Here is a 16,146-nt window from a genome sequence, read left to right as displayed (position 1 = left end):
GTTCAAAAGTCTTACCCTCTAAAATGTTGTTGCTTGATTTCAGTGTTTTTCTCCCATATTAAACTGACCAGAATTAATTTGCTCCTGCCCACAGTTTAGGTCATCCTCCCATGCAGTGCTTATTAAAATGATGGCCGCTCCCTTGTGCTTATAGGTTTGCTAACTATAGGAGCTGAAAGATAAGAGGGTAACAAGAGGGTGAAAATCCCAGCCAGGCGCAGCTCCTCTTTCTACTGCAGGAGGACTTATCAGTGCTAATTGGCCTGAGAGGCTAACCCAAGGGTATAATCGCCATTTGAATATAATAAGGGTGTGTGTGTGTGTGTGTGTAGGTATGTGTGTAACGTTTTGATTGTCTAAGCCAGAATTAGAAATTAGAGCGTAAGTGATAATCAGTAAAAACACAAACTCAGCTTTTAAACATCATTGGCTTCATTCAGCAACCATCTACAGCAAAGAATGACTTCATTGAAAGAGTAACAATCATATAAATATTATATTTTATTAAATGTGTTGTGAAGGCCATCATAAAGCTAGTGTTTTAATGTTTACATCAGCAACAAACAGAGCAGGGAAAGTCTGGTTTAGTGCTTGACACAGACTGAGGGGCGTTGCAGGGAACGGCTTATTGCAGGAAATGTTTAAGATCCGAGGCCTCTTTTTTTTTTTTTTTCCCTACATCTCCGCACGCCTTTTCCACCGTGCGACCTCATAATGTGGAGGGTGCACAGAAGCATGAAGGCCAGCTGTCATTTGCTTTGAATCAAGGTTTTCTCTCTGTCTCTCGATGTGTTCTTAAAATAGTAATAACCTTTCTCCTTTTCAAATGAGGACAAAGAGCATCGATCCATAAGTTCATTCATCAGCCTGACACTTGCATATGCGTCTCTCTTCTTACCCTGTCACACGTAGTCTACCGCTGCACCTTCTGCTCTGTATTTATTCCATCTTCATCTCCATCACTCGCCACAATTACCCTCTGCTACCCAAATCACATAGTGTTCTCTCTCTGATACCCTATTCTCTGTGATCTATCCATGAGTTATCGTCATCTGATTTGCTCTATTTAAATCCTTCATAAGCTGTGCCAAGGCTCATTAACAGGAAAAAGCAAAGAGAGGCAGGAGGAACTAACTTAGCTTGTGTCAATCACAAAGATTTCTGACATATAAAGAAAACCGAGTCCCTGCGGACCGCCCTCTCCATCCTACCCCTGCGTTATTATGCATGAACGCATCCTCCACAGCTTTCCTGTTGTTGAACCTAGTCGGTCTAAATTCTGCAGACGCCCCACTGCTTTCCAATACCGCATTTTCCCTGCAACTACAGAGGAATGCTGCTTACATTAAAGTGGTAATCTGCAAGATTCCCTTTTTTTTTTTTTGCTCAGAGCATCAACAGTGATGACATATCATCGCTCCACCCAGAGATCACTTGTCATTACACACTCTTCTTCTTTGGTTGATTCCAAACTAGGCCTAAACATACATTGAATCACTTCCTGTGCAGGACTGTTGTTTAGACAGACCTACTACAATAATAACGAATCATTTCAGGGTCACAACACTTTACATTTGAGAGTGGAATAATACTTTATTACGCTGTCACATCTAATCAATTTGTTGTGATACACACAATTTGCCCGTGCAATGACACTTTATGACATGAAGCCTGACACGATGTATTTTTTTTAAAGGCTGTTGTCCATGTGTCAATTTGTCATGACAGCGATCTTTAGAGTAGTGTTGACTTTGCGCAGAAAGTGACATTATTAACTGAATGACACTCGACTCAACAGCCATAAAGATTAAATAACATTCATGTCAGTTTTCATGAAATAGCCATGACAGCTTATGCCAGCCTCGCTCTCTCTCTCTCTCACATAAAGTGTTTCAAGTTGGAGATGGAGAGCGGTGAGAGTAGACTGACTGCAAACAGTCATGAATGATAGCTCTGCTAGCAAGAGTCACGATCATTCACACGTCTGCACGGAGTTAACTGTGCAGAGACGTGTCTGGAGTGACATCATCACAGACTTCTTCATTCATGTTGCGAGCAGCTATCATATGATGTGACTCTGAGTCTCGGTGCTTTGCATGAAGAACATCTAAGTGACACTAACTGGTTTATGTAACAAGAAGAATGACTCATAATATCACAAGACACAAGAGAACATGAAATTCACTTATTACCCAAAAATCCCAGAGAAGCTTCTGTCTGTTTGAGGAAAACATCACAGAAAAACATCAGCTTCAGTTTCGCTGTTTTTATTTGTACTTCTTTAAAATAAAAAAGGAAGTTTTTCCATTTGTTTCATGATCTTTAGGTGTTTGAAACCTGTTAAAGATGTTTTATATAATAAAAATTAGTGTCATGGAGAAAGGAAACATTTTTTTTCTTTTTCCTGAAGACTACATGCTTTATGATCTCTGCTCAGGTCAGTATAAGCTCCATTATCTGGATGATGCCATTTCCAAACAGCACACTGTTATCATGGCACTTATAGATTCTTATAGGTAATGGGCTCTCACAGTAGCTCCGGCTGAAAGGAACATAAAGCAAAACCTCCTCATATCATCACCCAACTATCAACCAACGTTTGGAAACATTCACTAACACTAAAACTCATTATCAAAAGGAGCGATTTAACAATATGTGTGTCATCTATAGGTCTGGTAATGCAAGGAAATATTGTGCCTCATTCAGTGTAAGTTCATAAAATAATAGTGTAGCATTGAACTGTAGCACTGCCACAAGTGAGTGTCACACTTCATGCTATTTCATTTATTTATATGGCAGGTATTCCCACTGTCATTTCAGCACCTTGGCAGGATTCAGTGACATTATTTTAAAAATTGAAACTGATGTGAAGCCCCATACATACAGTAACAACATACCACATATACACATAACTCTGTTATCTGGAAGTGAAGATGGACTGGGAAATAGTTATGAAAGTTAAAAAAAAAAAATCAATCAAAATATGCCTTTGGCAAAATAATGACAGTTTAAATATTTGAACTAACGCAGTTGTATTTGCTTTATTCTTGCAGTTCTTTAAACAAACATAAGATAGAAAACCTTGTTTGCAAAGCAAGGAGTTTGCACTATTTCCATTATGACTAGAAATAAAGAGATACACACACACACACAAACATGCACCTCTTTTTGTGGTTCCATGAGGATGAGTTTTTTCCTCTTCACAATCCAACAAAACATTTTCACTGTCTTGCTGCTGTACAGACTATTTCTCTAAATAGTCAGTGGCCAAAGAGCTTCAGAGGCTGATGCCATTCCGTGAAGTGATTCAAGTTGATTGCCACCCCCAAAACACATCATGTCACCACCTCAGCTTTCTCATTTCCCCTCAGACCCTCTTCCTTCTTCCTCAACACTTTCCTATCTCCCCTCTAGACACTTCAAGCCTTTTCCATTTTCTGCTTCTGTTTCTAGGGTCTCTTGGCGAGCAACACCCTCCCACACACACACACACACATACCCACACCCACCCAGCGCACCTCCATTCTCACCAACACATTGAGTCCTACGAGCCCCCACACTCTCAACCTCTTTACCTTCACTGTCGCTCAACACCATGATCCCCCAGTCCCCATCCCACTCCTGTCCTTTTTCTCTCCTTGGCAGTTCAGCTGTGAGTGTTCTGTCCACCACCCTGCTGGGCCTGTCCACTCATTACATACCCCCCTGACCCCTCCACCCCCCCGATTCTTATCATCCTCTCCTCTCCTGTCCTGATATGTTCTCTCTCTTGTCTCTCTCCAGGCCGCTTTCTTAATGGCAGCTACTGTTCTTTTGAAGAGGGCGAGTGCAGTTGGCAGTCAATAACGGGCCGCGGCCTCTCCTGGAGAAGACTCCAGTCTCCAGCCAAGGCTACCAGACAGAGCTGCCCATCATCAGGTAGCTCACGCACGTCTCCCACGATATCATCAAAACTGTTCTTCTTAAATGACGAAACGGCCTATTTGCAGGCGCTCTTAAGTGTGTATAGTGTTAATACCTCATTAAAAGGGACTTCAAAGGGAAATTGTTACTTTAAAGCAAGACTTAAACCAATGATCTTGAGCATTTGAGTCTAACAGTTTGTGAATGTGGAAGGATAACCAAAACCTCTGATGTGTCAGACATGGGTATGTTGTGTTCTTCAGAGCTCACTGCGCTGCAGCAAACAGAATCCCACTGGGCATAAAAGCTCCAGCATGTAGAGCCTGAGTCCTACATCTACAGTTCATTGTCAGTGCAGTGACTTCAGCGTGTCTCTCGATGAGATTCTTAAGTCTTGGTATGCTGAGGCTTGTTTTTGTTCTCAACTATTTACAGAAGTCTCAGAGGCACACTGGGGAAACTATAAATGGAGCATTGTAAATTTACTCCAGATTTGGTGATAAAAAAATAAAAAAAACTGTATTTTTTTTATGCTGTGATTCTGTTCAAATGCGCCTTGTTTGAGAATTCTTCTGAATTCATTAGTTTTATTGGTTAAGTTATGCATCAAAGCAGAGAAAAGGGAGAAGTGATGAAATGTGGCTCATTATGGCCATACAACATTTCAAAACCTCCAAATATCTCCAAAACAAGACTTTTTATTCAATTTTTCATGTCACAGTTTTGGAATGAATATTATATTTTATTTGTGATTTTCATTCTTCTGTGTATTTATGAATCTGTTTAATGTGTTTTTGGATTACAGGTGCTACATTCAGTGTGGAGGGAGGTCAATCTAAAGGTCAGCGTGGCTCAGCGTTACTGAGGAGCCCTCTCTTCCCTCCTCCTTTAAGAAACTCTCCATGCACGGTGAGCACAAGAGTGTGTTTTCCTCACACTGTAAATATAATCTGACATACATACACATGACTCGTGCCGTGTGTGCCGTTGTTCACAAATAAACAGTATTCAGAGAGTTGCAGGTGAGAAAATCCTTATGCTGCGTTATATTCCTAGTCCTGTAATGAGTCCTCATCACTAACTCTGATGTGCTGCAGTCAGCAGGAAAGTAACTTTGACATCCACTAAGTTCAATTCACTATTTGTGGTTTTTTCATGCAACACATAATGTTAAAAAGTATGAGTCCACCATTACGTTTAAAAAGGAAGATACAGTGTGCTGACATTCAGGTTTATATGGCGATAAGCAATTAAGTGTAGAAACAATAGAATTTGCGTAGACTTTCAGTTTGAAAGGCAATTTACATAACTTTTTGTAAAAGGGAAGTTGGAATTTCCATCATCTGTGGAATGTCACGATAATAGTTTTGTTATTGTTGTAAAGATGGAAAGCTTTGAATAATTTGACATGTTAATTATTTCCAGAAACAGCTGAAGAATCCTCTCAAAAGCTGCTATCAGACAGTGAGGTAGACCACGTCAATCACCGGCTGTATCTGTTGACCCAGTTGTAAAAATGTTAGGAGTCATACATTATTCAGATCATGATGCTCACAGAGCAGGTTTCCAGGTGAAGAGGTTGTGAGCTTGAAGTCTTGATTGATGCTGTTGCATCGAACATTTAGAGTCATGTTAGTTATTTTATTGTTGCAGAGTGTGTTGTATGTCTACTTAGCACATTTAAAGTGAAGGCAGGGAGTGATTGGAGGTGAGACAAGCTGGGACAGAGGTGAGGGATGGAGGTCAAAAGGTCAGAAAGCAGGATGATAATAAGAGAGACGGAGGAAAAGGGACTATCCATGAGGAGGACAGAGAGTAAAAAAAAACAGAGAATGAGAGGGATAAAAATGAAGGAGGAGAATGTTGCTGCATCTCAGGTGTGAATAAGAGCTGTGTGATATTTGTGGACAGCAGTAGAGGCAGCAGTGCACCATCGCAGACTTCGCTTCACAGCTTCTTGGTACGCAGCCAAAGATTAGCCATGATTCCAGATTAACACACTAAATCCTTCTCTCTACACTGAACCGGTGCTGTTCAATCTAGCCTGTCTGCTCTTGGACAACTATGTAGAGGATATTAGTCTTGGGTATTGGCTCCAGACCATGTTCACTTTCATGTCGTGCCCAGTGTGCACACTGTGTGGTGCCTGTAATCTTGATGTTTAAACGGTCACCATGTGTTCTCGCAGTCGATGATAAGGACTACAACCTGCTGTCCGCAAGCACAATGCAAGTACTCATAGAGGTGTTGCACTCAGTTGTCTGGATTTTCTTGTCTCTACTTGTGGTTCTCTGCATCTGTTCCACTTAAACGGTGAAGCAAGAATTATGTTCTTGGCTCCAATAAAATGTTGTAGAGGGACATGGTCCCAACTCATGCTTGTTAGCAAGATTTAGATTCAGAGCTACTTCTTGTTGCTGTTTAATTGCTGGTACGGCCTGTGTGTTGTTTAATTTTGAGCAGTTTAGTGGTTTACGTCCACCGTATCCCTCCTGGAAACAGCAAAATGAGATTGATTTGTGCTGAAGCATGCAGGAGCAGCGCAGATAGCAAAATAACCCAAATTATGATCCTGGCTGAATTCTATTAATCTTACAGTAATTAGGACTGAACAGATGGCTGTTGCTGATAAATCTTAATGTAATTTTAAGTGCATGACTTTCTTGTCTGGTTTACTTCAATCCACAAATATTCAAAGGAAGTTAAAGTTGCTATATCGTATACTGAGACATATCAGCAAATATCCCAAAACTCAACATAGAAATAACTTTTCTAATGTTGTGGGTATTTTAACTGCAAATATGTCGATTTTAATCCATTACTCATTTGAAATTCCAATGTATGCTGTTTCAACAGGTGCGGTTCTGGGTGTGCTCTGGAGGCTTACAGAGGGGGGCGCTGTCTCTGTGGATAGTGGAGAACAGCACAGGCCCCGAGGAGCAGCGCAGACTGTGGCACTCATCCAGTGAACCCAAATCTGAGAGGGGGTGGAAACTCATCATACTTCCCCTTTATGGGCTGGCAGACTGGTACGACAAACACTCACCTGTTACACTGCATGACAGGCAGTTTTGATTATATCAAGGCTGCGTGTTTGGACTGTCTGAATGCATCAAACTGGTATTTCTACTTTGAAGTGTTTAAGAGCAGATCAATCATGCTACTCTCGTTCCAACAAAACTTCCAAACACACTCACACAAATACTTAAGTGCTCCCACAGCAAAGGAAGTCCTTAGAAACAGAAGCAAGATGCTCTTCTTCAGTCTTTTCACCTCTTAAAAATGCAGATTTTCAACATTTACATTCCATTTTCTGCATTACATTTTCCTCTCAACTCCACCAAACTAATGAATCCCATTGGGACTCTAGTTTTATGCCATGGACCTGCCATGTGTACAGTTGTACAAAATATCCCCCTCTCTTTTTATTCCACTTGTCTGTAATAAAGAGGAGAAATCAATACACAAGGCTCTACCCACCCTAGTTGCCTTCCAATTAGCTATGGCCCTGATTTCCCCCCAAAGAAGAGAGAAATTAAAGCAAAATAGAATAAAACAAGAAAAAAAGATAAGGCATTTCAGCTCTGTTTGCCTGACTTGGGGTTTCTTTGCCATTGGAGCTTGGATAATCCTGCTCCCTCGAGAGTGATTCATTTTTGATTCCTGGTTTATGTAGTCTGCTGTGCTTGTGCTCCTAATTAGAGTGTCATGTCTGTAACCATGAGGTGAACTTGCCAGTCTTTGCACAGTGACCTTTGTAGAGCTTAAATATAATCAGAAATACAGTCTGAAGTGCAGATAAAAGTCAGAAGACTGCAGACAGTTTACATATGTAGACTCTGCTTGTGAGTGAGTGTTGGTTTGAAAGGCTGCGGGCTGATGGCAAGAGAGTAAATATAATTGCCATAAAGGTAATTGACATATTAAAGGTTAAAATTGACAGATACAACCCTCAGCTATGAACAGCTTTTGTTTAAAATGTCATATTTATTGGAGCTGATGTTACTATGTCACAGCCACAGAAAGCCCAATCACTTCCTGTCTCAGAGCTCAATAAACAGAACGATGAGATACTGATCAAACTCTGCAGCCATGAAACCATTTATAATGAAAAATACCTTTATCTTCATAGCACCCAAAGCTTTCAGACAGAACAGTAACAGTGCGCGCCATGTTTATGTAACTATTTCTAAACTAACTGTACACGAAAGTATTTCATTTGAAACCAGAAAACACATTTCATCCCTAAAGAAGTCAAACTGCTCCTTTTTTGTCTCTGCTGAAAGAGACATCGAACAATTCTTAACAATAGACTGAGCTGTCATAAGGCATACTGCGCACACGCTCCAAAGCCAAACCTCAGCGGCATTTCGGCACGATAAATTCCTCCCCGCATCATTTCAGTTAGAAGCTGTCCAACCTCTCACAGGTTGTGAGGTAGTTAAAACAGCTTTGTCCCTCCGCAGGTTCTGGCTGCAGTTCAGCACAGAAGATGGACCTGGACCCGGTTCAGCCATCTCTCTCGACAACATTTCTTTCAGCATGGACTGCTTCCTGGCTTGTGAGTACTATAAAAACATTGAGTTTTTCTCTTTCTTTTTTTTTTACTCTTGCTTCATCAGACGTTGGCTGAATTAATGGGATTGTTAGACTGATTGCCTGATTGATTGCCCATGAAAAGCACAATGGGGTTTGCTCTAAAAAGTGTAATCACTTTTTATGGACTTCAGAGAAGCTTAACTAAACACTCAGATTGACCCGCTGCAATTAGATTAATAATCAATACCATGTTCATGTTTTTACAGAGATAATATTTGACTGAATGGCAGTTTTGTACACTTTGGAGAATTCATCAAGGACTTATCCATGATTTATTCAATGCCATTCCCTTGACAAAGCCATAATACAGCACGTCTTCTTTTATGAGCTCAAAACTTTTTGAAATTCTCAGTCAAAACTATTAAAATTTTCAAAATCCTAGCATGTCCTTGAATGATTAAAAGTGCTGCAGCTTTGCTTAGACACACAGTGAAAAACATGATTATATGTATCTGTATATTATTTGCATTCTTATAAGAATCTTTCATGTGTCCTGAAATGTCAGTACAGTTCTAATCTGAAATAATAATATAGCTTTCTGATTGATAAGAGCGTGTATGTTGATGTTGTACTGCAGGCTTATAAAGGTCAAGTCTCACGTCACCTTTGCGGATATTTTTGTATTATAATTGAGATGGTTTATCAGTATAAAAACAGTAGTAAGATGACAACCATGTCTAGTGTCAGGAGGATAAAAGTTAGGAGTTCAGTGCCTCCCTCCGTCTCTGCCTATCTGGAGAAACCTGTTTGAACTGTGACAGGAATAGTAATGCCTGAGCATCTCTGTACCTGAATATAACTCTGACAATGAGAGCTGTGTTAAAATGAAACAGTGTTAAACTAACTTCACCCTGGACAAGAACTGGACTCAAGAGGAAGGGGCATGGGTGTCCTCGTCTGACATTAGTAGGATTTTCCTGCTTTAATTTGATACATGGATTAAAGAGAAATTAAATGAAAACCTGCATAATAGTGCAGAGATATTGGAGCACATTGTTTAGAGTTCTCACTCAGATATAATATAAGAAATAAAAAGTGTGACTGACACGCATAATCTGTTTTGTGTTCACCTTTGAATGATGTGCAGAATTTATTAATCAGCAGCAGATATAATCTCAACACAATTGCCCTAACTGTAAAATGCAATCAGATAACATGGATTCATCAGCAGAATATGATGTGAAAAATTGCTGTTGGTCTCTACTGGAGCCCAGTCACCATCACCCTGTATCAACACTGGCTTACTGGGTCAGGGACTCTTTATTTAAAGAGATGACATTTTCCAAGAGATATTTGCGCACCAATTTGTGTTTTATGTCCTCTGGAGCTGCTGCACTGTTGGATCATCTATCCCCGCTTTGCTCACTTTCCACATGGCAAGTTCTTAATCTAGGCCAGGTATCTATTACCTACAGCCACACATGACACAGTCACATTTTATCACCTATCAATCAGACCACTTGATGGGACATGTTGAAGCTCAGCGAATGACGTCCTTTTCTGAGAGTGATCACTGTGAGTGATTAGCATGACAGATCTCTGAGCGTTATGACACAGCCATGTAATATGTTTTGGTGGGCAAACACACTGCGAACACATTATGCAGAGGACCAGCCAACCGTGGGCTTTTTCCTCCACATCTCTCAGATTTAGTTTGATGTATAGTTTGGCAAGCATGTGTGCTTGATGATGCATCCGTTGCCCTTCAGGTGTTGAACCTGGCTGTCAGTTTTATCGTTTCATCTTCACCAGCATCATTACATTAGTTTATTGGGTTAGACAGAACAGGAAGTTCATCCTTTTCTCTCTCGCCTTGTACCATCACTTCTTGCATTCAGAGAGCTGCATTAACAGCAGCTGCCTTTATAGAGATTCCCAAACATCAGACTGGGAATGTGCCTCCTCAGTGGCTGGTCCTTGACATTGCTGGATTGAAAGCAGAAATGCAGATTTGGATGGAAAAAATAGTATTTTGCTGAAGGCAATGTGAAAACTGCCTGCAAAGGTCCACATATGCCCTAATATCTTTTTAGGCTGTTGTATCTGTTATCTGATGTGGTAGCTCATGTAATACAACCAAGGATTGCTGAAATGTGTTCATTTTAGTAATTATCACCTGCACCTGTGGGTGTTAAGAAACATGGAGCCACACCATGGACCAGAACAGATGTTCCACAGTCCCTCAGCGTACTCACAGTGATGACATATAGGGCTAATTAAAGCAGTTTATTCAAATGTGGTCTCACCCAGGTTTATCAGCTGCTTTGCTCTCTTACATGTACAACAGCAAGCTGTAGTTTTAGATACATACATACATAGAAGCAATACATGCAAACGAACAAATTAGGAATCCAAATGTATATGAGAAGACATACTACATACATTTTTAAGTATGTTGTATCACAGGCTCTTGAAGCCCACACAGTAAGCTTGACTGTTAACATGAAATGTCTGTAGTGTGGACATTTCTCAGAGCTATTGCAATCTTGAGATATTTTGGGTTCATGGCTGGGTGGTAACGAGGTGCCCCCCCTGTGGCCGGCTTCTGGTGGGCTTCAGGTAGCTTACGGCGCCCTGCTAATGAACAGTGACAGCCACGCCGGCTGTTGCCCTGCCCTCTAGTTCATGCTGCTCTGTGGTGGACCTGCTGAGTCCCCCTCTTGCTGCAGCAGCATACCAATGCTGTGTGCTCCAGTCTGTCTGTTCCATAGCCCGGCTGTAGTGTGTTGCCCCATGCTCAGAATAACAATGCAGTGAGCCTTATTAGAGATTTTGTTGAAGATATAAAAAGTTGCTGAACTTGTTGTGTACACATAACACATCTAAGGGTCTTACTTACAGAAAGACAATATTGTTTAGAGTGTTTCTACCCACCCAAGCAATTTGCAGTCACTTACGTGTTGTATGTGATCAATCAAATCTGCGCATAAACTCTGTATCAAAGCTTCCAAGCAGCGGAGACATAGATGATCATATTTATGTGAGGATTACATGGCTAGGGAATGAACTATTGATTTTCTTGCTGGTAGATTTAAGGTAAGCAGTGCTGCGTCTTTTTAGGCTTTGAAGCCAAAATTATAAGATTTCTTCACTTCAACAAAGTTGCAGTAGGGACGTCTCTACAAAGTCTACAGCTCCAGTGCACATTTAAAGACGAATTCAAGAATGCTGATTAAAACAGTCTGTCCAGAGAACCAAAAGTATAGTTTCAACTCAAGCACAAATGATATTTATGTCAAGTTGTTTGCTCTAAATCAAAGTGAGCGGGTTTTCTCGGACCAAATGGAACAGCTGTTGAGGGAGCCCCCTGCCATATTGTCATAAACGGTGAGCCTTCAGCCCTGAGGTGACAGGGGAGCCAGGATGGAGGAGAGGGAGTGTTTCTGCAGTAAAATTATTAGATAGATAAAGATGAAAAGTCTTGTTTTAGCACAGACACTCCCAGAATAATGGCGAAGAAAGCAGGCATGATTTGTTTTCACCAAGGAGGTTAATGACACAATGTGGGCTACTCATTGGCCCACCACAATTAGGAAACGTATAGTTGGATATCTGATTGATATTCAGCTCATGCAACTCTTTTCTGAGATTTGGAAAAAGCACCTGCTCATCAATGGGTTGTTGGTGTACTCCAACTTTTTAATCCAGGACTACTCTATGGCTTGGGAGAGCAAAGCAAATGATAGAAAATACTCTCATGAAGCCTTTAAATCATATTTTACTGCTGTTTGCCACCCAGGGCAACCCAATGGAGAATATCAGGGAGCTGCAGTGTAAACAAACTGTATGCTATTCTGCTGCTGCACAAGACAGGCCAGTCTACAACCGGAAACCTGCTCTTTTCTCTTGCCTTATGAAATGCAAATACGCCCTGAAACCATGTAATTGTCCTCTCAACAGTCTATTCCATATGCAGAACAGAAATGGAATTTAATATGCGCGTCATACACAAGCAGAGTATCATTTACAATGCATTGTTTGCATGCCTCAAGTATCTACTGTGAGCACATTGAAAGTGTTTAATGAAAAGACTGTAAGCCCTCATTGGTGTTGATAGACTGAAGCATTGTGTCAGCCTGGCTTAAACAGCAATGATTTCTTTAGTTCGGAAGCTGACTAGGCAGCCCAGCCTCGTTGGGTGGCATATGCTGTATCTCTTCTTTTTATCCAATGCAGAATTTTGCTGGTCATGAGTTGTAAAAGTTATAAATCAGGCTAACAGAATAGAAGCGGGTCAAGATATGAATCCATGCCCTTGTTTGGTGTCACATGGTTGCATGATGGCAGCATTATCAGCTCCACAAACCACAGCATACCTTATCTGACACTTCCCAGAAATAATCTCAGCTGTACAAAGGTCGTCTACCGCAAAACAACAAGGGTCATCCAGCAACAGAGCCACTGAGGTCTTTTTTTTCCTACAGAACATACCAGCAAAGATATGAGATGCCGGACAGAACCCTTCAACAAAACATGACCTTTCCCTGGAAATAGTGTTTCCTGAACACATTGATAGCTAAATGTTGTTTTGTGAAACCTTTGCTGAGTAGGAATGAAAAATAATTTTATGTACACACTTGTCAAATAAGTTGAAGGTACATGCTATGGAATATCTACAGTGACTAATGATTTCGTCATGAAAGGTTTTTGTAATCCTCTTGCTGGACTGTGATTTTGTCATTCCAGCACTTCCCTTCTTAGCTTAAGAAAATACTGGAAAGGTTTATGTTCAGCTGTCAAGCTTGCATTGATTGTTCCCGTAGACTCTGCAGTCCCTGGTCAGATGTGGCAGCTGATTTCTTCAAGACCATTCAGGCCAGTCTTTTATGGCACTGATTGCAGTGCATGGACCTCATCAAAGAAACTGATTCATGTGTTCAGTGACTCCGCCAAGCAACCATGAGAACTCCTGTTTCTCTGCCTCCACTGAAAAGTAAAGAATGGGGAAAGGTGTTTTTCCAGTTCAGCATCCGACCATAGCTAAAATTAGTTTCCTGTATTTGAAGATCTTTGGGGGATGGGAAAAGAGGAACCGTAATAGCCAATCAGCCAGCCTTTTGCCCGGAAGACGTAATTCTGGGTCAGAATTTGAGGGGGAAGAGATCAAGGTGCCAGCAAGCTTATGATCTCAGTCCTGGGAAAGTGGTGGAGGCTGGAGGCTTGATGGATTGCTACAAAACACCCAGATTTAATGTGCTTACCCATCTACTGTAGAAGCAGATAGAGACGGAGAGGGATGGAGAGGAGCTGGATGTTGCATGCATTTCACTCCCTCTGTATAGCCATCGGTGGTACAAATGAAAGAATGACCCCTGCTGGCGGTTCCACATTTTCTGTGGTAGTAAGGGGTCTAGCAGCTACTGTGCTCACTCAGTTCTTCAGTGTAACACCAACAGGATTTCATTGCTGCTCGTAAAGGGGAAAGAAAGCACAGTCTTATCAATAAATGTATTATGTTCCATTTCAGCAAATGGTGAATTTCCACCAGTGGCCAGCAGCACAACCAGGCTGCCATCTCGACCACCGATCAAGACCACACCCCCGTCCATTGGGAGCCCTGTGATGAACTTCCCCACCTCAGATTACTGTAAGTGTGAGCTTGATAGCCTCCTGAAACTAAAAGTGTGTGACATGTGGATACCTTCCTCCCTGTGGGAGAATATTCTCCACACTGATATTTGTTTATTTCTCCTTCTATCTCTCTTTGTCTTTCCTATTTTCTCCTTTGCTCACACATCAAACCCACACACACACACACACACACACACGCATGCATTAATGATTCACAATTACTCTACACGTGCTGAGCATGGCACGATGCATGGGCTGCAACAAAGTAAGTGTGCCCCCTACTGGCCTGCACCACCTCCACATCTGAGTGAGTGCTGCAGAGAGCTCCTTTGGCATTAAATGGAGCAGGACGGGCAGTTTTGAAGTGTAAAATCCTCCAATTTGTCTCCTGAGAATGTCAATAGCGCCGGTTACACAGACTTGACATTTTCCACTTTGCGCTTTCTCACTTCTCCTCTTCAAAAGGGTAAAGACAAGCAGAGATTCAACTTCTATATTTAAAGTCATAAGTTAGAGTTACTTTCATACAAAACGTGCTCTGAAACACTTTTCTTCAACCAGTAGCTTTGACGTGCTTGAGGTACACCAGACTCATTCAAGCCTCTTTGCTAAAAGATATCAACTGCTTCCATTTTTAAAAATGGATAATCCTTTTTATCAGAGACAATATGACACTAGGAACACTTTTTATACACATGTTGAATGAATGTGAAGTTTGTCTTTCTGTGACTTTGAGTGCTGTTTTCCAATCCAAAGGTCTGGGCGGGTTTCCCACACTCCAGGATTGTAATTGCATTCACCTATATCTTGTTTTCTCTCCCAGGCGGCATAAAAGGTTTTTATGGCATTCATACACTGTTAAAGCCCAGCAAATCAATTTTGTACGGTATAGAGGCTCACCTCCCATTTGAAACCTGTTAGACGAATCACACTAACAGGCTATGAGCTCTGACACACCAGCCAGCTGATCAACTGCTTTGCATTGCAATGTTAAACTTGAACACATCTTGTCTCATTATAGGCTCAGAAGACAACTTGAAAACAGGCCTGACAAAAATTTACAGCTAAAAAGTGTGAAGTGTTATTTAACATTGCACTATATTTATCATTACAGAACAAGCTGATGCGAAACATAAAGAGAAATTGCTCTAAATGTGTGAAATCATTGATTGATTAAGCCTGAACAGCCAGTCAGACAGCTCTGTCTCACTGTCTGCCTGCACCAACAATTCAACATACAGCATTCAATCTGCTAAACAGCCATTGATAAGTGCTGACTAGAGCCAAATGTGCCTGACATACCACAAAAAGTAGGGTGATGGTTGGCCACAGACACACAGCAGCAGCCCAGTGGACCTCAGTCAGCTTGGTGTTTTAAGCCCCCGATTTGCTAATTTGTTGTTCTTCTTGTGCAGCGACTTCAGATTGAATGTCTCATGTGGGTCATTCTCCAACACAGAGCGGTCTGTTATTTCATTTTGTTGCTGCAGGGTTAAACAGGGACAGTAAAAGATCAGACATTAATGTTCATCCGGCTCACATAGTTTGATAATGTTGCAGGATTATGCATCGAAGTGGAGCCACAGGCATGGGTCAGTCAGCAAACAAAGGGTAGTCAGTCTATCAGGAAACATGACATTTAAGTTGAGCTCATAGGACTTGGTTTTACAAGCCCATATTATAATCAGCAATCATTCCTTGAGTGGGTGTAAGGGTTAAACGCTTCACCGGGGTCACCAGGTGGGCACCCTCCTTCCTCTGTGTTTCGTTAATAGGCCCACACAACAACAGAAAGAAGAAAGATGGGACTTTGAGATCACACTGCTCTCGCCCTTGTGATTATCATAGATATTAACTCGGGGCAGGGGGGGGAAGAAGTTGAACTTGGAGTTATACATTGGCTATTTCAAAGACAGCCTTGAGCGGTTAACATTCGCCGGGCGTCTCCCTTCTCTCCTTCTGGAGCTGATGCTTTGACGTGTGCAGGGCAGGATGGCAAGCCTGATGAGGGTTTTAGCTCAGCAGACCTGTCACTCCAACAAGGCTCTCCTCTTCCCCCGACACGCTCAATGA

General features: G+C 41.5%; 1 protein-coding gene across 4 annotated transcripts in view; it reads left to right on the top strand.

Annotated features, from left to right (window-relative positions):
- The window catches only part of alk (ALK receptor tyrosine kinase), a 352,978-nt gene that overhangs the window by 300,157 nt on the left and 36,675 nt on the right, over positions 1 to 16,146 (top strand). For all 4 annotated transcript variants that reach the window (XM_042387785.1, XM_042387784.1, XM_042387787.1 and 1 more), the window contains 5 exons: positions 3,784 to 3,918; positions 4,709 to 4,812; positions 6,760 to 6,932; positions 8,370 to 8,464; positions 13,970 to 14,089. In XM_042387785.1, coding sequence (XP_042243719.1) covers positions 3,784 to 3,918; positions 4,709 to 4,812; positions 6,760 to 6,932; positions 8,370 to 8,464; positions 13,970 to 14,089 — 627 coding nt within the window. The remainder of the gene's footprint in view (positions 1 to 3,783; positions 3,919 to 4,708; positions 4,813 to 6,759; positions 6,933 to 8,369; positions 8,465 to 13,969; positions 14,090 to 16,146) is intronic.

The sequence above is a fragment of the Thunnus maccoyii genome, chromosome 16, assembly GCF_910596095.1.
Source record: "Thunnus maccoyii chromosome 16, fThuMac1.1, whole genome shotgun sequence".
Taxonomy (NCBI): domain Eukaryota; kingdom Metazoa; phylum Chordata; class Actinopteri; order Scombriformes; family Scombridae; genus Thunnus; species Thunnus maccoyii.
Note: the sequence above shows the minus strand (reverse complement) of the source record. Positions and strands in the feature narration are given on the sequence as shown.